The sequence below is a fragment of the Pogoniulus pusillus genome, chromosome 22 (assembly GCF_015220805.1).
Source record: "Pogoniulus pusillus isolate bPogPus1 chromosome 22, bPogPus1.pri, whole genome shotgun sequence".
Taxonomy (NCBI): Eukaryota; Metazoa; Chordata; class Aves; order Piciformes; family Lybiidae; genus Pogoniulus; species Pogoniulus pusillus.
In genome coordinates, this window is record NC_087285.1 from 16,989,768 (window position 1) to 17,011,447 (window position 21,680).

The 21,680-nt window shown below is 45.1% G+C and overlaps 1 protein-coding gene across 16 annotated transcripts in view; it reads right to left on the minus strand.

Moving 5' to 3' along the window:
* The window catches only part of SGCD (sarcoglycan delta), a 681,477-nt gene that overhangs the window by 184,873 nt on the left and 474,924 nt on the right, over nt 1-21,680 (minus strand). For 12 of the 16 annotated variants that reach the window (XM_064161998.1, XM_064161986.1, XM_064161983.1 and 9 more), the window contains one exon: nt 5,513-5,698. In XM_064161998.1, the coding sequence (XP_064018068.1) occupies nt 5,513-5,698 (186 nt within the window). Of the gene's footprint in view, nt 1-5,512; nt 5,699-17,555; nt 17,642-21,680 lie in introns of those variants that run through there. The other 4 variants (XM_064161996.1, XM_064161995.1, XM_064161994.1 and 1 more) reach the window with 3 other exon arrangements.

Genomic DNA, 21,680 nt, shown 5'->3' on the forward strand with positions numbered 1-21,680 from the left:
TTCTATGCTGTCTTTAAAAAAGAAAAGGTAACTAAGATCAATTGGAACTATCTAGGAACGAAATTCGGTCTCTAAAGAGAGTAAAAGAAAACTATAGCACATTTTTTTCCCCTCAGTCCAGGAGGAAGGGAATTACAATTTACTGTAAAAAAACCTCTAAGTAAAAAAGCATTATGGTGAAGGATTTGATCAATTGATGGCAAAGACAAGACTCCTACTGAATTCCATGGGGCAAGGATTCCACTAAAGAAACTTCTTCACTAAATAGTACAGTCACTCGTAGTGTTGCTGGTGATGTGAGATCACTACAAGATGAACATCTTTATATTGATGCAGTCAAGGAGGGAGGAAAGGAAGCACACAGAGCTCTTGGGTCGTGCAGGCAGTCTCAAAACAATTACTTGGTTTATAAAAGGAGCTGCATGAATTAGGCTGGAAGAGTGCACAATTTTGGATGCATGTGTGCGAGGGCGAGAGAGGGGAAGGAAAAAAGAAGTTTATTCTTCTGTTAGGATATAGCAATACTAATTCTAACTCTGAACAATTTCAGCTGACTGATTACAGTTGCACTGCAAAGCAGAAGCTGAAAAGCAGATCAGATTTCTTTCTCATGTGGGCCATACCATTACACCTAAAGAATTTCATTCTCATGTTGGCCTTACCATTACACCTAAACAAACTCCAGAGGAATCATGAAAGGTGACTATAAACTGCACAGTCATTTTCTTCTTCATTAAAAAGAAGACATCAGAACAAAGTCTGTTCCTTTAAATCATCAATACAAGAATCCTGCCTGTTAGAGCAATGAGCTTGCCTGACTCGAATCCATCTTTACTGCTGTGTTATTACCCTACTGTTTTCCTGTAATTAAAATGTGGCAGGTAGTTTACACACAAGAGGGAGTAATTGTATTGGAAATAACTGTTCATAACCAAAGTTTAAAAGCTCATTTTTCCTATCAACTTTTAATAAAGGAAGATAATAATGATATTTAGCATTTGTGCCACCTAGAGCAGCATTTTATCTCTCTAAATTGCTAACATTTCATTCAACAATGCTAAAGCACACCCCTTCAGCTAAGAATGCAGCCTGCAGGAAGAGAAAATCTGAACAATAGCAGTCATTAATTCCTGTCCAATTAAAATAAGGAGAATATGGCTGAATCTCATGCTAAAGGACACAGACCTTCAAAAAAACCTTGTGTGGTTCTGGAAGGGAGAATTTCAACCTCAGCCTGATCCGATCAGGGGAGGAAGATTCACCTCTCTCTGCATCCAGGAGGCCTGCAAGGTGCTTTTGGGGTCCTTTGACCAAGGAGGAGTATATGCATTTCATGCAGCTTCCCAGTGGAGTTTCAGCTGAGGTTCCCCAAGTCTCACTGGAGCTACCTAGAAATAAGAAGCTCTATTCTGTTTAGAACCCTTCCTGCTGTCTAACAGATGATAGTGGGGTACTACTGGATAACAGTTTAGACTCCTAACATAGTTTAAAATACCAGGCACCGCATGCTGCCTCTGTGGAGTCAATGCACTGCCATTGCCCACTATGTGAGCCTTCTCCTATTTAGAATAAAGACATTGGTTTGCTGTGTTTATGTAAGCATATCTCTTGTGCAACAGGAAGCTTTTAAAATGGTTTTAGTTTACTATTAATAGTAGAGATTGAGATCCCCAGCACATCATAGGCACACAGCATAAAACAGGCAGGTACTTACATGCACAGCCACAGGCAACCCTACTGCTGAAGAGCTGCATCACTGAATGTAAATGCATGTGGACCACAAAGAAGAAGGTTAAGAGCTGTAGCTCCAGCCTTGTAATCAGACTGGCATATATGAACCCTTGCAGAGTCTGGGGCAGCCTCATCCAGGTTCTGTGTACCTAGATGTTAAACACTCCCCAGCTTGAGGCTGAGGCACCACCACACAGAACTGGAAGCAGGACATACTCCAAGCCTGAGCTGGACCTGCAGACTGAGAGGGTGAAGCACACACAGAGCCTGCAGGCAGTGGTGTTTTCTCCCAAACTCAGTACGTGCAAAGCACATGCTTCTACCAGGCATGTCCAACATCTAAATGAAGCTGAGTTCCCTTTACCTATGTATTATCAGGAAGCTGGGTGCTGAATGGTGGTTTCTACCTCAGGTTAGAACACCAAGAGGGTGTATTTGGGTTTGAACCCAAACTGGTGGCTTTGGTCCAGATTAATTCTTTGGTTTGGCTTAAGAATCAAAGTAAGGTTTTGAGGTAGCAACCTTCAAAGAGCTTTCCATAGTTCCAGAGCTGCATGGCCCTGATGTAAATAAATGGGACAAATGGACCTGGCTATAGCAACCAGCTGTGGGACAGGCAGGTGATATTTCAGGCCCTTCTCTTATACAACCTGTGCCTGATAAAGGCCTGTAAAAGAAATGGAAGATCAAATACTACTTGAGAAACCAATGATGGTGCCAGAGGTCAATGACCAACTGGCCCCATGCAGAGCTGACACTGCTTTGACAGCACTGTGTCAAAGGCAATAGGCACATATAAATTTGTCTAAGCCTTGAACAGTCAGATAAAAGGAAAACCTAGAATAAATCAGTAATGCCTTGCTTACTAAAAGCCATGGATTGGAAGGTCATGGTTTGATTTTACAGGAGTTGTCTCCTGGAGCATGAGCCAGGAGGACATGCAGAGAGGACAGAAAGGGAGGTGGAAGTGGAGTGGATGGGTGCTGCCACAACGTGCATGAGAAGGTGGTGTTTTTTTTCCTCAAGATTGTCTTACTGCATCTCCTCCTCCTTCTCCACTCCCTATTAGCAGCATTTTAAACATCCCCAAGTTTTCTTGAGCAGGTTTGCTGTGCTCGTTAAAATACTGTGAGCATTTATTGGCTATAATGAGCACTCATTAAATTCTGGTAAGTGCCAAGACTGTTCTGTGGCACTGAATAGACTCAGGTTCTGGAGGAGAGCTCAGGAGAGGGAAGGTACTGGAAACACTACACTTTCTACAAGAACAGAACTACAAACTTTCCCCTCCTTTTTTGCTCTGCAAGCACTAGCACAGCTCAAACCCGTTAAGCAGCAGCTATTGCTTTACTGACTACTCAAATCATTCTCCAGCCCCAGAAGGACTCTCAGCTCCTCTTATCAGAACAGGAACAAATTAAAGATTTTTCCATATTTACATCTCCTCATTTGAGAATTTTTCTACATTTGTTGTTTAGAGATAAAAGTCTGCCTCTAAAAATTCACTTAGCAAAGTGGTTTTCTCAGCCTCAGGGAATGGTGCAGGAGGGATTGCAGAGCAGGATCCAAAGCAGCTGGTGAGGCTGCAGGAGTCCAGGAGATGAATGGGTGCATACTGGGGCAAGGATCACATTTTACATGCCTTGTTCTTCTACTTTTTTCCAATTGGCTGTGTCAGAGACACACATCCTGACGAGTGTGGCCATGCCTGTAACCACAAAGTGGTTCCCACTGCAGGATTCAGTGCTACCATCTGTCTTTTTATCACTGAGTGCTGTTCATCGCCTACTAACATCAGAGGATATGAACTAACTAAAACCATACACAAATATACTTTACCCTGGACTAATCCCCAGTGACTCAGAGAGCAAGTGACTATTTAAGGAAATAAAATCAGACAAGAGCTTGAAAATCAGTGCATTAAAAAGAAAAAGAAAGGGGGGGAAAAAAGCCAGTGTATATCCTAGTGGGATGGAGAGAGCTGCTGGAAGTAGGAGGTTTCTGTAGGTATCCCTTCTGCAGATGTCCTGCAAAATGCAATGCAGTACTGGAGGGGAAAGGAGCAGAGAAGCTTACCTGACTTCCTAAGCAACTTGTGGAGAGTTGACTGACCACCATCATCAAATAGCAGAAAGCACTGTTCTGACATAGTGAAGTTGCATTTCTGAAAGGTGATGATACCCATACCACTGCCTGGATGATGAGCCTACGACCAAGCCTTCCATCACCTCAGAAATATCTGTTTTTCAACTACTTGCATCTAAAGATCACAATTCAGCACAAAATGTCTATCAAAACAGCATTGATTTCACAAGACTAAATAACTGCCCTGGCTTAGCATTAATTGTTCCAGTTTGGCTCATTCTTCACCCACTCATTGGAGCTTTTGGTGGATTGCTGCTTTATAATTGCTTGCTCCCTAAGCATGCAAGCATTGCAATCTTCTGCACACCTTGTCAGCACGCTGGTTAGAGAAAATGAATGCTACATGTTCCCCTGACACAGCATTTTGTCTGCTGGACACTCTAACTCAGAGATTGTTTACTCAACTTCTCATGGCCCATTAATGACATAATGTTGTACACAGCTGTTTAGGGCTTCACAAGACCAAAGCAGAGAAAGAAATGCTGAGCGATTTCAAACACGCTGCTGACACTGGAGCCTAGTAAAGTCCTTGAAAGCAGTCTAGGAGAATTCAGCCTTACAGTTCTTTCATGAAGTAAATCCAGGTATAAAGTCCCAAACTCAGATTCTTCTGAAGACTCAAACAATCCTAAAATAACCACATTTGACCATGGTGGCAATGACTGCTTTGAAAAAGAGAGGACCGATGATTTCATGTCAATCACCCTACTGGTCCAAATTACCTACTGAAGAACTGGGACCTGCCATACATGAAGGCTCAAAAGCCTGGGAAGTGGAGTATGCCTGGTTCATCAAGTCCAGACTTCCAGGCTGCTTAAGCAGGAGTGGTCATGGAAATGGCCATGGTATGTCATGGAAAAAGGCAATTTAAGGTCAAGGAACTCCTTATGATCTCGAAAAGCATTTTAACAGAGTTGAAGTGATGCAGAGAGCACTCTGAGTGCAGAAGGCACCACCTGCCCCACTGTAATCTACCTCCTAGTACAGATGCCCACCACTTTCCTCGGGGCTTCTGGAAAGCTAACTCTGGCCAGGAGATCTGTTCAGCAGGGGAGTGTTACTGGAAGGACTGATGTGCACCACCCACAGCACAATGAGGATAAAGATATGGTCTACCACACCCAGAGAATCACCCTAGAAGTTTTATTTTCCTTCATGAAACTTCTGGAAGCATTTCATTAAGGAACAACATGAATTTTCCCTGAGAAAAAGGCAAAAGGAGTTTCTTGACTTTCAAGTCATGAAAAACCACCAAATCACAGAAAAAGTCTAAAAGAAAGGCTCAAACACATTTCCACAGCCCAGTTCATACTAAAGTACTTCATTAACACAACACTTTGGAACTGAAAATTGGGGGAGGGTGGTGTCTGTTGTTTACATATACACATCTATATATACAGCAGGTAGGAGGCACATGATTTGCAATGCTGAGCTGATTCCTCAGCCTGGCAACACTGCAGACATCTCCAGCAGATAGAGACAATCATTGGGCAAATTTGTTTCTCCCTGTGGTAACGGCAATCCATGGCAACTAAAACATCCCATTATCGAAGCTGCATCTGAAGCCACACTCAGAGGAAAGACCATCACCCTCCCTCTCATTTTCCCCACACCTTTCAGGGTAACCCCTACTTACAATTGTGAAGTTCATAACCTTCAGAATCCAGATGGTCATAGCAAGGTTCACCAGGATTAAAATCATTAGGAGCAGCACAAAGAAATAGAGGCATCTCTTCCTCCAGCCATAAATCCCCACTTTGTATACCTGGGGTCCTTCCGAGGTCTGCATGGTGCTCCGGTGCGTGTACTGTTCCTGAGGCATCTGAAACAATCACAAAGAAACAACCATGGGTATAAAGCAGCAAGGCAAAGCCGACGATAAGAACTGCTTTTATGTGTCAGTGCCTCTTAGAGGGGTTTGTTGTTTTCAGAGTTTACCAGCTGGGCAGCGTCTCTTTTGAGATCTTGGTTCTGCATTATTTTTCTGTCTGCTTACTGCATGCAGTAACAACCACAGAAAGCATTAAAAAAAAAAACAAGAGAGAGAATTTTAGGTGTTAAATGTATAGCTACATTTATAAATACATTTAAGCCCACTGTCTGAAGGTATCCTATGGAGATCACTCTTAAGTGGCTCTGTTCAGCGCCCCAGGTTTTGCAAGGCAGGCACTCCAGGGCCTCTAAGGATCCTGAGGGGAAAATTTTGCATGCGTTTGGTAAAAGCAGTTGAGTTCAGCAGTTTGGTTTGAAGATGCAATATTCCTTCTCAGAGGCTTTAATTTAAAGAAATCAAAATGAAAAACAAACAAACAAACAAAAATCACCTCAAAGAAAACCATTCCTTCCAGGCAGCGAAAAAAGGCAAACGGGAAATGTTTGCCTTTCTTGCTTTCCACACCTCAAACTTTCTTCACCAAGTGAACTTGAATCATAGAATCAACCAGGTTGGAAGAGACCTCCAAGATCATCCAGTCCAACCTAGCACCCACTCCTAGACAATCAACCAGACCATGGCACTAAGTGCCTCAGCCAGGCTTTTTCTGAACACCTCCAGGGACGGCAACTCCACCACCTCCCTGGGCAGCTCATTCCAATGCCAATCACTCTCTCTGGCAAGAACTTCCTCCTAACATCCAGCCCTCGACCTCCCCTGGCACAACTTGAGACTGTGTCCCCTTGTTCTGTTGCCTGGCAGAAGAGACCAACCCTCACCTGGCTACAGCCTCCCTTCAGGTAGTTGTAGATAGCAATGAGCTCTGCCCTGAGCCTCCTCTTCTGCAGGCTGCACACCTCCAGCTCCCTCAGCCTCTCCTCAGAGAGCTGTGCTCCAGGCCCCTCACCAGCTTTGTCAAGGTTGTCCTGATGCCACATCATGAACAAATTATCCCCAAAGATCTGTGCTGGTCTAAAATGACTCTGGTACCCTGGGTGGGTAGGGCAAGCCAGGACAAGACTGAGGCCCAAACTAAGGAAAGAGGGAATGAAGAAAAGCTGGTGCTGAGGAAAGCAGTGAAGCAGCAGGAAGAACTGATTTAAGTGTCCTCTGTGGTAAGCACCGTGCCCCCTCCTCCACCCTGGCACCCATCTAGCAGTCAGGGACCTGTCTGCTTCCACGTGGTTGGAAAGGGAAGGGTGCAACTAGCTTGGATGGGGATCTGGAGGACAGCCACCCCACAATGGCTGCAGGCACATGGAGTTGTGCTTCTGTCAGCATCCTGTGCCACACAAATGGAAGCATTTCTGCTCTCATCCTTCACACTGGCGGTCTGCAAAAGCCACATTCATGGGCTGCCCCCAGGGATCAGCTTATTCCGTTGTCAGACTTGTTTGACTCACAAGCTGAGGCTATCTCACCCTCTCCAATCACACATAGTTTGCTGGATGTTTTGCATTTTAGACTCTAGACAGATAAGAAGCCACCAAACGTGTTCTTGCACTACTGATTTGACACCACAGGCTTCTTCCTCAGGGTTCTGGCATCAACATTTGTATGCAGACAATTATAAAATTCACATAGCAAGAGGAAATAATGCAAGTTCCTCTCCGTGGGAGTGTGATCTGCGAGGGTGGAATGAGACAATGGCAGAAATTAGACGCTCATTGATAGCAGCTTATGTTTGTTTTCCATTACTTTCCTGGTTTTCTTCCTTACATTTGGTTAATAAATTCATACTCCAGGATCTAATAACATTCAGGATGCAGTCAGTGGTGGGGTAGAGCCCATTTCAAGCCAATGCAAGGTGAGCTTCATGGTAGAACTTTTACTCCGGCAGTGCTGCACCAGGGATGAAGTTCACACTTCATCTTTGCTGCCGCAGTGCTGAAGCCCACACGTTGGAGACAAAGGCTGCCTGAAGAACCAGCTACTCTTTTTTTTTTACCTTCCACTGCTCTAGAAGTTGCTAAGACCTATGTTTTCTGACCTTGCTTAGTGCTGTCACTTGCAGCAGAAGGGATCAGCCACGAGCTTTCACCCCTCACCCAGAGTGAAACAGGTGCTAAATAAATCTATTCAGGCACTAAATTCTTTTCAGATCAGAGGCACTGAATCTCTCCCAGTTTAGACCTGTACATTCGAGGTGTTCCAGATGGCTGTCTTTAGTCCAGGGAGGCTGGTACGCTCACACCTCTGCTCTCAGCCCAACAACGATGCGCCTCTGGAAGGTGGAGGTGCCCACTTCACTATCAGCAGCTGTGTTAATCCCCCACATTCATACCCAGTAAGACTCAAAAACAGTAACATATTAGGTCCTTCTAACATTTTCCTCTCAGCTTTCTGAACAACTGTAGTTTAAAGAATTTCCTCCCCCTTACTCTTGAGGGCTATAGTTCACCAAGGAGAAAAAGCAAGTCTGACTCGTGCATAGAAGGGCACTGCAAAGGATACCCACAAGAGACAGCTCATGGTACCAGCACTGCCAATCTGCAGGCAGCTGCCAGGCCAAGCTCCCTCCTTCTGAACAAAGGTGCTGCCTGCTCTGGCTAAACTCTAACTAGAACAAGGCGAGCTGCAGACAGCCCGTCCACGCCTCCAAGCCCGTCTGCTTTATTCCAGCTTTCTCAACTGATCTAAAAAAAGGATCTCAAGTCCCTCCAAATCCTGCCTCATTTACAACCTCAGAATGCCCCAGTCTCAGTTATTGCTGAGATCTGCAGCCTCAGTTAGTGCAGATAGTCGTATTATGCTGGGAAGAGCTCATGGTAAAATAAGCCTGTCCTTAACCATGGTTGGCTCAGCCATTTCAGCTGATATCCATTCAAAGTACACCACCAGAAAAAGTCCATCAGTATTAAAGAGCAGTTTTCAACAGTGCAAGCAGGTTCACCATCAACCACTCCTCCAGTTCACACCAGCTAGGGTATCTATACAGCAAAACCACTTGCAGCCCAAATAGATCCATAGCTTTTGGCAACAGGGAGCAAAGCAAGTTGGTTTTAGCCTAGGTGATCCTGCTTTGGCAAGGGGGGTTGGATTTGATCTTTGGAAGTCCTTTCCAGTCTCTAATGTTGTGTGATTCTGTTACAACAGATCCAGCTCTGCCTGCATCAGTGTTTTTGCTCATGGGTGTCAAGTCAGCAACTGTGGAAGGCTTTGCAGCACAGAGCTCACCAGAGAGGAGCTCAGTCACCAACAAATACACTCACTTGGAGGAAAAAGAGACCTTTTTTACACTGCTGCAACCACTCTGATATGTGCAAAGGGAAAACTTCAACAACAATAAATTACAGAGTTTCCACTACCTGGGGGAAATTACAACCACAACTACTGTACAGTCAAGGATTTTATTGCCTAATATTTTAACAGGGGATCCTGGAGAGCACATAATAAATGCAGCCTCTCCCTTGGAGAAAATTAACAAATTGCATTGCTCACCCTCCCAAACCATGAACGAGGTTTGGCCAATAAGAATCAGTATGAAATACCCAGCTCAAAATATCTCTTTATTGCAAAACTTGTTATTCTCTTTATCTCATTCCTGCTCTCTCTCCTTTTGTTTTTCTTTTCCTATCTTCTTTTCTTTATTTGCTGCCTGTAGGATGGAGAAAACAGCATATCCAGCTGGGGCAAAACTTTGCAGGCATCAAAAGAATTTATAGGAGCAGAACATAACAACAAAGAGCAACTTGCGTCCACACAGCGGTCTGACTTTGGGAATTCCTCCAATTCCAATAAAATATTTAGCTCACAACTGTCCTAGCAGAGATGGAGCAACTAAAGTGCTACAACACGCAGGAGGAGCATGAGTTAGCCATGCAGCATAAATGTGTAACAAGAAAACAACATGGGAATCACAGAGAGCACATTCGCTCCATACACACTCTCACGCAGTGATATTTACAGCTGTAGATGATTTCTAGCTTGCATTTCACAGAATCAGAGGATCAGTCAGAGTTGGAAGGGACCACAAGGATCAGCTAGTTCAAATCGCCCTGCCATGCCCAGGGACACCCTACCCTAGAGCTGGCTGCTCACAGCCTCAGCCAGCTTAACACCTTAAACACCTCCAAGGATGGGGGCCTCAACCACCTCGCTGGGCAACTCGTTCCAGCCTCTCACCACTCTCACGCTGAACAACTTCCTCCTCACAGCGAGGCTGAACCTACCCTACCCTGTGCTTTGCTCCATTCCCCCCAGTCCTGTCACTCCCTGAGAACCTAAAACGTCTCTCCCAGTTTTTTTGTAGGCCCCCTTCAGATACTGGAAGGCCACAAGAAAGTCAGCTGGGAGCCTCCCCTTCTCCAGACTGAACAGCCTCAACTCTTTCAGTCTGTCCTCATAGTCCATGTCCCCTCCTGAATTGTGAAAATCAAATGAAGATGCTCAGAGGGCTGGAGCAGCTCTGCTATGAGAGTTGAGGCTCTTCAACCGGAGAAGAGAAGGCTTTGAGGAAACCTTGGAGTGGCCTTCCACTATACTGAAGGAGGCCTACAGGAGGGCTGAGGAGGGACTATTTACAAGGTCTTGCAATGACAGGACAAGAAGTAATGGGTTTGAACTGGCAGAGGGGAGATTCAAACTAGATGTTAGGAAGAAGTTCTTTCCAGTGAGGATGGTGAGACACTGGCACAGGTTGCCCAGGGAGACTGTGGATGCTCCCTCCCTGGAGGTGTTCAAGGCCAGGTTGGATGAGGCCTTGAGCAACCCGTTCTAGAGGGAGGTGTCCCTGCCTATAACGAGGCGTTGGAACTGGATGAGCTTTGGGGTCTCTTCCAACCTAAATCATTCTATGATTCTATAAAATGTTCCTATCTGCAGTTCTCTAGGAAGAGAAGACAGAATGATGGCCAGAGAGTGCTGAGGTGTGTTAAAGAGATGAGTGGAATCCAAAGGCCTGCAAGGAACCAGCTATACCTGCTATCAATAATCTCCTCTATGTGGGAGGGAAAAGTATGCTACTCATAGTTTGCATCTTAGCAACTTCTCCTAACTCAAGCATTAAAAAGAACTAAGGCACCAGAAAAAAAAACCCAAAAAACCAAGAAACAAAAGAGCCCCAACTCCCATAGCCTGTTCTCATAGCAGAGCTGCTCCAGCCCTCTCATAGTTTGCATCTTAGCAACTTCTCCTGACTCAAGCATTAAAAAGAACTAAGGCACCAGAGAAAACCCAAAGTATTACTGTGAAAAGACATCCAGTGGTTGCTCTTGCAAGGTCCTCCCCCCACCTTTCGATTCCAGTGGTTGCTCTTGCAAGGTCCTCCCCCCACCTTTCGATTACTGACTGAAGGGGGAAGGCTGCTAGCTCTTTAATTGGATTTTCTTCTTCAGGAAAGCCACCTAATTTCATGAAAGTGGTGAAAAGATAATACTGAAACAAACACAGAAATTGGAAAGAGAAGCAGTCCTTCCAGAAGCCACATCTGAAAGTGTCTGCCTGACATGAGAGGGCTCAAAGGCACCCATGCACAGCACTGGAGCATCCTTCGCACATGTACAATTCCAGTTGTAACACAAGAAGTGCAGCTTGCCAAACCTTCACAGTTTAACCACAGGCAATATTACCATGGCTACAAAAGTGTAGCCTGGAACCTGGGTAATTCTCCAAGGAATTCTTGCTGCTGCACAGAAACAAAACCCAAACCAGTAGCACTAAGTTTTGCAGAGGAGCTGCACGCTGCATGCACATGAACAGTGCAAAAAGGGCCTGATACAAAATCCAGCCCATTCAGAGAAGCTATTCATCCTTTTGCCTTAGCATACCTTAGAGATATGGCCCAGGAGAGGAAAAGATCCACTAGTTTTTTGAAGGCCACTGGAAGAGTCACATCACTATATTTTCTGACCCACACAGAGTGAGTACTACCAGCAAAGGAGCTTCAGCAGGTGCTGTCTGTAAAGCTGAAACCAGGCTCAGGTGAAAGGCATCACAAATCAGAACTGGCACTCAGCTTCCATAAACTACATCAGTTATGGCAAATATTCATTGCATGTCTCTCTCCTTTCTGTTATGTCCTTCCGGCCTGAACAAGTGGACACAGTCTCAAGTTGTGCCAGGGGAGGTATAGGCTGGATATTAGGAGGAAGTTCCTCATAGAGAGAGTGATTGGCATTGGAATGGGCTGCCCTGGGAGGTGGTGGAGTCACCATCCCTGGAGATGTTAGAAAAGGAGACTAGATGAGGTACTTATTGTCATGGTTTATTAGAAGGTGTTAGGTGATAGGTTGGACTGGATAACCTCAAAGGTCCTTTCCAACCTGGTTAATTCTGTGATTAGAAAAGCCTGGATGAGGCACTTAGTGCCATGGTCTAGTTAACTGGATAGGGCTGGGTGATAGGTTGGACTGGCTGATCTTGGAGGTCTCTTCCAACCTTATTGGTTCTATGATTCAATCAGGTTGCACAACCTCGATTAATGATTCATCAGGAAGAAAAAAGTTCTTTTAAATGCACAGGGGTGGATAAACACCTTTCCCTTGCAAACATCAGAGCTGTAACATCCCTCAGCCATGCTGGCTTTGTAGGCTCAATGAGGGCTATGTATGGGGTGAGGCATAACAAAAGGAATCAATAACGTTCCTGTGCCTGTGAGGGTTTCTTTGATCAGTGCTTAAATGATGTATGCTTAGTAATAGAACAACTTTAAGCTAAAAATGGTTGCAATCTGGGGAGACAGCTTCTCTCTTATGACCCCACTTGAAATTTGCTGCTGAAAATGCCCTAGAGCTCATGAAAACCACAGCACAGACCAAAATCCCCTGAGCCCTGCACAGCCAATATGGCATTTCTCCTCCCTACCTACTTGGTACCAAAGTTTAACCTCTTCTTGAGAAAACCCAGGAGCATCTGACCTCAGGCTAACCTGTAGCATGGTGATGGGAACACGTTTCTAGAGATAGGGGTTCAAATTCCCTCAGGCTTTGCACCTACATTTCTCCCTTCTGTTTTCTCTGTACCTACCACCACCATCTTCTCTCTTTATCTCTCTCTATTTTTTTTTTAATAGAAATCTTTTGTTTTAGGCTACAATGAGTAAAAAAACCCCAAACCAACAAACCAACCAACTAAAAAAAAAAAAAGAAAAAAAAAAAAGAAAACAAAACCAAAGCCTCGAAAAACCCACAAAAACACAAACAAACCTAAAGTCCCTTCAAAGGTGCTCTTTGTCATATCACTGCATGGCAATGCACTTGGATTCACTAGCCGTAAATGCTCTGCAGATTCATCCTCTTTAATTCCTCTGTCTTTTAAGTGCACATTGCCCATCAAGTTCACAAGAATAGACATTTCTTGAGCATGACTGCGAATACAATTTGACATGAAGATGAATGTTTTGAGCCATACATCAACAAGACTTTTTGCCTCTCCACTCCCCACAAAACTCTCTCTCAAGCTTGACACCACCAGGCCCATTAATCTACAAGTGCTGTGACCCAAAATTGATTTATGGCCCTGGACACGGACCAGTCCACAGCCTGGGTCTCCATAAAAGGATCATACTCTGGAAAATGACTCCTCACTCTTCTCACTTGTAGCTTGGCCAGCAAGGGCTGAGCAGTGGGGAATAGCCCAAAGGATAAAACACATGCTGGGATAGTTAAATCTTATAGTAGTTTTCTCCAGTGCCATCTAAGCCATGAGCTTGGGCTCTTGTTCCTCAATGGTTGTGCCAGCATAGCCTCTGTCACTGCCATTGATGTCCCAAAAGTTGCAATTTTCCTGCTCTGGCCTTCCATGAGTTGGGAAGATCTAGTTCTTCTCGCCAAAACATTCTAGCCTGCTTCAAACTAGCACACCATCATCACTCAATGCCCACTTCTCAGACTTCACTGCAATGTGATATGTGGCCAAAGAGACACAGAAAGGAAGGAAACTTCCCAAATATCATTTTCTTCTTTTCTGATTAGCTTCTATCAGAGGGGTACATCACACTCTTCAAATATCTAGACTGATTCCAGCAAGCAAGCCCACCAACAAGCTCTGCCTGGTCTGCACAGTCCAGCAGTGCATGCTTTGCCTGGTCCATGGGAAAATACCACTTTTCCCATCCACATTCTAGCATCTTGAAGAAACTGGACTCATTCAGCACAGACAGTTGGGGGATATCATGGGGATTCAGCTCAAAGCACCTCTAGTGCAGCTCCCCCAGTGCTCCAGGCTGCTGCCTACCTCTAGCATCTTGAGAGCTCATCTAAGTTCCCCAGTCACTAGAGCTGACAGCGTTTTGACAGTAAATGTGCTTGAGAGTAAGTCCACTGCAAAGGCCTCAGTTCATAAACCAGTATCTCTGAGTAGATCAGCAAAAGAAAAGCTGAACCTGGGATTTCTGCTCTGCTCCATCAATGATCTGCATTCAAGGACCACTTACAGTAAAACTCAAAGCATATTACACTTTGCCAGAACAAAACAAAACAACAAGTAGCTCCATCTCTGAATAGCATCTTGTAAACCCAAAGTGGTATTTTATTGTGCTGGTGCAAGAGTCTGCAAGCAGTGTCATGTTACCATTGCTTCTCTTCTCTGAGAAGAAGAGAAACATGTCTGCTCTCCTATATATGAGTGCTCCTTCTAAGTTTTAGACTTCATTTCATGATAGTCACCTCCTCTCTCCTTTTTTTTTTTCAGAATTAATGAGAAAATGGAAAAAGTTTCTGCAGCAAGTTCTCTTCTGTATCCAGCTCGTCAGCAAAGAATGCCCTGCGATTCGCAGCGACACATTCACACTGCATGCAAACATTGTAGTGGCTTTGCTGCATTCGCACGCTGGTTCCTCTGCACCACTCTGATGATGTGAAGCAATCATGAGCCTATGTCCGTCTGTGCCAAGTTTATAAATGCTCTTTCCCACCAGAGTGTCTCAAAGCAGGGTGAACAAATATGAGAACCACACTAAAATAGCCAGCAGCAGGTGTGGCTGCAGGAGGCTGTGCGAACAGCAAGAGAAATATAATCAACTGAGCTTGAATCAGAAAGCAAGCTACAGGAGGTGAGAGTTGGAAGACTTCTACCCCAACACACTCTCATTCCACTGTACCAAGAAAGAGATATGGATGTAGGAATGTGCAAAGCAGGATCGTAATATAGATTTATACTGCTGGAGTCCAACTGGCATGGCACAGATTAAGAACTGTGGGCTTGAGCATGTGCCAGGATCCAGAGCAGAGTTTCTGCAGTGATCTTTCTCGTACAAGTTAAAACTCGCTTTGCTGCATCTTCCCTCCAAATGATGTGCTTATTGTGCTTTATCCATTTGTTCATTCACACAGACACACTTGCTTTCTAGTTTGCTCTTGGGAAGGATCAGGAGAAGACATGTATGTGTTAGGGTGTGCTAATGTCTCTCTTATCTCCCAAGATCAAGAGAAACTCCAATTTAACTTCAGATGCATAACATACTGTCCATATATGCACATACTCTCCGGTCCTTTTGGATACAAAGCAAAGCTTGAATACTTGTCATGGGTGGAGCTGCAGAAAGGTCACTGCTGACAGGCTGACAGGGAAAGGCTCAGGAGCAGCTGCCAGAGTTACGGAGGAAAATATCACCTCCCTTGATCAAATTCAGCCCAGGGTGTTGTGAAGAGCTTCCTCTGCCCTGCCTGAACTCACACCCACACACCAGTGTCTTCAGCTGGGGTTCTGTGAAGAATGGATACAACAAACAGCCCAGAGAGGCATTCAGGCATCCCATAATCCAGACCACTCCTGTACATGATGAAAAACCTGCACTGGTCATCTTAGCCAGATGTGGAGCAGGAGCACCCCTAAAGCTAGGTATGGCAGCACGGCCCCAGCTGCTTCTTGCTAAGGCAGGTGTATTTCTGTTTCTTTGTCTCTCTGGCTCTTCAAAGCTGGTGATCAGAACTGGGAGGTGCGTTGCTGCATGATCAGATGAAGGAACCTGAATTTTCTGGGTTTTTTTAGGGGAAAAAAAGCTTGTAACTAGCAGTCAAGAAGATAATAGGCTGACTGGATGCCTAAATTATCAGCTGCTGAGAGGAGCAATAGAGCTCTAAGTCTGCAGGGTAAGATGGTAGCCTGTGAAGGCTCAAGCAGCCTAGATCATGGGAAACCTTCATTTAACACAGCATTTTCACCACAGGTGTATTTTCTGCAAAGCAAACTTAGAGCTTACTAAGCCTCTTCAGTTTCATCATATGCCTCTCTTTCACAGCTCATCTCTGTCCTTCCTCTCATTACCTCCTGGATGTTACAGTACATCCTTATGTATGAGAGGATGCCTTTCCTGCTCCCCACATGAGCAAAGTTCCTCACTTGGCCCAAATCAACCCATTTCAGTTGACCATCACTTTCACAGGAAACAGATATGGTGGCAAGGAAAAGATGCTCCCAAACACCTTTCTTTTTTCCTCTTCCATCACATAGCATCTGTTTGTATTGAACCAGATAACATTCCCACTGACAATCAAAATCCACTGAATCCTACTCTTTCCAGGTAGGGTTTGCTGCCTGCCATTATCCTTTGGAGTTGCCTACATATATACTTCAGCAGCGTTCCTGGGAGAAAGCTTTGTCCCTGCCACATTGGATCTGATGCACTGAGGTGGTGAACTGTCACTGATATTTTCTTTTTGATTGCCAAGATGAATGACTGAGCCCTGCATGTGCAATCCCACTGGATGCAGTCAAAGCAAACTGCGGGGTCTGCTCTCATCAACCAGCCAGAAACGCTTAGCTCTGTCCCACTGTATAATTTAATATCCTTAATCCATTCCTTGATGAGAGAAGCAAACACCACACACCACAACTAGAAAACATGCCTGAAAAGCACTTCCAACACATCAAATAACATCACTGTTAAAATTCAAGGAAGAGACATTAGCAGAGGCAAAGAAGTTTCTGAAGCTGCACAAGCAGACTCCTCCCGACACCTCCATCCGCCTTGACGAATGTGCCGTACCCTAACTCCCAAACACAAGCCTGCCATATAAGGTGCTGGTATCTCTGCAAAGGCAAGACAAGCTTTAATGCTGCAACTAAAAGGATGAAAGAGCACTGCCTAAATCTGGCAGGCTCCTAAAGAGAGAGCAAGCTTTTTATCATAAACGTTTCTTAAGTTACTTGGAGAAAGAACCGCAAATCAGCAGTTGCAGAGAGAACAGCCTCTAAATTAATGATTTTCCTTCTAATCTGCTCTACATGGTTTCTGACTGTGCTGTCTGTTGCAGTTATCTTATGCTTTATAAAATACAGAAGAAAATATGCAGAGAAACCACAAGGCAGTTATTATTACTGGCTTAACACCCCTTTTCACAAGCTAGCTGTACCAGGAATTGCCGAACAACCCCCAGACAAACATGCTTGCAATTCATTAAGCAACTACAATACAACGGTCATATAAATAGAGGACTGAATTGCACTTTGCACTAAAATCTGTAAGGGGCAGATGGTCCAGAGCCACCCTTTTAGTGGCTGCAGTTTACATATGTACTTATTGCCCCAAACTGCAAAAGTTGGGAGTTATTTTGTCTCAGCGCTCCCGCAGCAGGAGTTGCTTTGCTTTCTGACTTAGTACTGAAGCAAACTTAGCCAGAAACCACCACCCAGCCTCAAACTTCTCCCATCCCTCCACGAAAGTGCCACAACTTCCCATTCTCTCTCTCTCTCTTTTTTTTTTTTCCTTTAAAGAAGAGTCTGAAAGCAAGAAGGCTCCTTGCAGGAGCAGAAAAGAACGGCACATCAGCCCGGCTGCAGCAGGAAGCAGGCACGCAGCTCTTACCTCTGCCTTGGGGGACAGCTGCAGAGCTGGAGGGGTGCTGGAGGCTGGGGAGAAGATGCAGCACGGCTTTGGGAGCAGCACGAGGCCCGGCCTGTGCTCATGAGCTGCCCCTGTCAGATTTTCCAGCAGCAGAATTGCAGCCAAGTCCCTGCCCATGCCTGAAGAATTTCCTGAACAGCACTCTCGTTCTTTTTCTAACTGCTTTGAAACCACACTGTCTGTACTTCAATAAGGCTTTGTCAGGCCAAGTTACAGCTACTGGGCTGGCTCCAGATAGCAATTGCAAACAGATGTGTTTTGTATTAAAAGCCCCCTTCTCCGTGCACACATTCAGACAGAGACACCCCCACCCCCACATCTGCCCCCAGCCTTGATCCTGCAGGTCTTGCCTTTGCAGCTACAAAGCTAGCCCGTTTGGTTAAAGAGAATAAAAGGATTACATTGGTGGTGATTTGCTTTGGGAAGAGGAAAAAGAGGGTGGGAGGAATCCCATTCCTAGAGATAACACCTTACCCTGCTTCAGCTGCTTTGCTGGTACCAACGATGACAGGTGCCCAGGATAACAGACAGCTTTACCAAATCCCAGCAAGCAAGCAAGCAAGCAAATACAGGAATTCAAATTTCTGATCACCACTACTCTCCTCTTACCTTTGCCTCTGTCTCTTCTAAAAACTGTGAGAAAAGAATGCATATTTTTAGCATCTCCAGACTCAGTTCAGCACATCAGAATTGTATCCTAATCTTGACACACACTCCTGTAGCTGCTTATACTAAAAATAATAGAACTATTTTTGAGTACTTTCATCCCTCTCTACTTTCCAGCTGTCCAAACCCTTAAAAATATTTTAAGCACCTTGCATCTCCTTTTACAGAGCATTAACATTGCTCTGGGGTTGGCTTAAGGAAAAGAAATAGAAGACAAAATGTTATACCTTTAGTCAGAATGGGTCCCAGTTCTTAATGTCAGTAATCATTTCCAGACAGCACCATGGGTCAAGGCAGTGAACGTGGGCTCTGCAGCTCGAGATGCCCTCTGCCTGGCATGTGCCCGTGAAGCAGAGCCGGAGTAGATGAAACACACATGGATGTCCCCCTTATTCCACCACAGCTAAGTCCCACCAAAGATGAAACACAGCAGCAGAGTTGTCAAGGTAACAATATAGAAAAGAAGACAGTTTAAAGAGAGAGAGTTATATTTTTCCCACTTCATGTTCCCTTTCAAAACTGTGCACTCCACTTCCATTGGGTTGCTCTGTTCTCTGTTTTACAGAGGTGTGGCAGCCAGATGAAGTGTTTACAAGAGACAAATGTGGCTGAGGAGTGGAAATAATTGGAAGCCTTATGTATGGTCTGATCTGGAGCTCATTGAAGGCAGTGGGAAGCCTCCCAACCTCCGTGGGCTGTGGATTAGGTCCATAGCATGGGCTCATGTAGTCACTGGAATGCAAGATCTGCCTTACACACACTGGCAATGAGATCTGAGAAAAACCACATGGGTCTGCCTACACAGAAAGGCTGCAGCACTTCATCCATCCATCTAGCCTGTTCTGAGAACTGCTCTGGTAACACTGTGAGTGGCTCTCACCTGCAGCCTGCCCTGCTACCAAAATGCCCTCTTCTTAGCTCCAACCAAGAGCAGGATGCCAATCAGCAAAATGGCCCACATGGCACAGGCCAGATTCTGGCCACATAGCCCAGCACCCAAGTGCACTGAAATCAGTGGGGATGTACACAGGGTGTGATGCTGTTCTGCAGAAGGGCTACACGAATATACATTGCACCCAGTCATTCTGCCTCAGTTGTCAGCACTGTAAGCCAAGGGAAAGGCATGCACACACACACACACTGGCCACACACAACCACTGGTGATAGCATTTCAGATTTATTTGCACAGCTTGTAAAGAGCCATTTTGTGCCAGAACAAAAACCACAGACTTTTGGACCACAAAAGCCAGCAGAGCTGTCGATGCAGCTACAGGAGAGTCTCCTTAGCTGGCTGCAGTGGCAATGATAATACTCTTTGGGCTGGCAACCAGTAAGGGCTGAAACCAACGGCGCCTAAAACCTTTGCAGTCTCAGTATAAATAAACCGAAGCAGAAAAATATGAACCACAGATTCACATAATTAGATTTTCAAGACAATCAGGCATCAGCAGAGCTGTCTGCAAGATGATGGTAGTCTTTGCCTTCTGTCTTAAACTTCCTCATGGTCTTTACTCAGCAAACCAGTTAGTTTGGTGACAGGCAGTAACCTCAGTGGACAGACAATGTGTTTTGAGGCAAGCACATGTTTCAAGGCTGTGTAGTCCAGGACTTCTTACAGGAGCCTGGCTCAGGCAGGGCCAAAATCATTTCCCACATGGCAGTGCAGTACTTTGCAATCAGTCAGCTCTTTACATAGAATCACAGAATCATAGAATCAAACAGGTTAGAAGAGACCTCCAAGATCATCCACTCCAACCTAGCATCCAGCCCTATCCAGTCAACCAGACCATGGCACTAAGTGCCTCAGCCAGGCTTTTCCTGAACACCTTCAGGGACAGCGACTCCACCACCTCCCTGGGCAGCCCATTCCAATGCCAATCTCTCTGCCAACAACTTCCTCCTAACATCCAGCCTATACCTCCCCTGGCACAACTTAGGACTGTGTCCCCTTGTTCTGTTGCTGCTTGCCTGGCAGAAGAGACCAATCCCACCTGCCTACAGCCTCCCTTCAGGGAGTTGTAGACAGCAATGAGGTCACCCCTAAACCTCCTCTTCTCCAGGCTAAACAACCCCAGCTCCCTCAGCCTCTCCTCATAGGGTTTGTGCTCCAGGCCCTTCACCAGCTCTGTTGCCCTTCTCTTGACACCTTCCAGTACCCCAACATCTCTCTTGAATTGAGGAGCCCAGAACTGGACACAGCACTCAAGGTGTGGCCTGACCAGTGCTGAGTACAGAGGCAGAACAATCTCCCTTGTCCTACTGGCCACACTGTTCCTGATACAGACCAGGATGCCACTGGCTCTCTTGGCCACCTGGGCACACTGCTGCCTCATCTTCAGCTACTATCCACCAGTACCCCCAGCTCCCTTTCTTCCTGGCTGCTCTCAGCCACTCTGTCCCCAGCCTGTAGCGCTGCTTGGGGTTGTTGTGGTAACTCGTTGGCTTTCAAACGTTCGTCCATGTGAACCCCTAATTATTTGTCTAAGGAGGTAACAGTTTCAGAGAGGGAGATTTCCATGAACCCTACACAAAACTCTCTTTTCTCTCATCTTTCCCAGTTCCCTTGGGAATAGTCTATACATCTGTGGGCCACATGCTGCAAAGCACTGCTGGAGATAACTTAATCCCTTATTAAAAATGTAAATGATCTCTTCTGTTTATGTGCCATACTTTCTATTTTCAGAGTATTTATGCGAGCTAGCAGCATGCTGGCAGGTAGAGACATGGAGAGGTGACAGCATTAATACTGCATTTTTTCCACTGGCATAATTAGTAGGCCAAGTCTATAAATATTTACATTAAATCTGCCAGGCATCACACCAACCTCATTGATAACTTAAGGCTATCTTACTGTAAACTGCAGTAATGACTAACTGTTTTGTCATCAAGTAATATATAAAATGCTCCTCCAAGCTAAGCCACTTTGGCTAGGTTGTTTTCATCTTTCTCACTTGAGCATGGGGTTTAAAGGTGCTCCAGGCATCAGAATTGTGGCTCAGGGACTGTTCTACTTTTCTGCTATCGAGCTACCATTTGTAATACCACTTGTGCTACCAAAAATATATGAACCTTGCAAGTGTAAAACTTAACTTGATGTCAACACAACTATCAATGTAACTGCTGTTATTTCTCAGTACTGGCAGGGTTATGAGGATCAAAAAAAAAAAAATCAACCTTACTGAGCTCTTTGGGAAGATAAAATCAAATTAACTCCCTTTGAGAGCTCTAGAATCATTGCAGCTGGTGACTGCAACATGTAGGGACTTCCATTTCTTGCAGAAGATCCACTCCACCTGGTTCCATGACTTTCTACACCAGAAAACATGAGAGACCTACAAAAGGCAGGAAGAAAAGTTTCCTCTTTGCCATTTATACCTGTCCTTAATTATGCACAAAAAAAAATAATTAACCAGCAAGTCA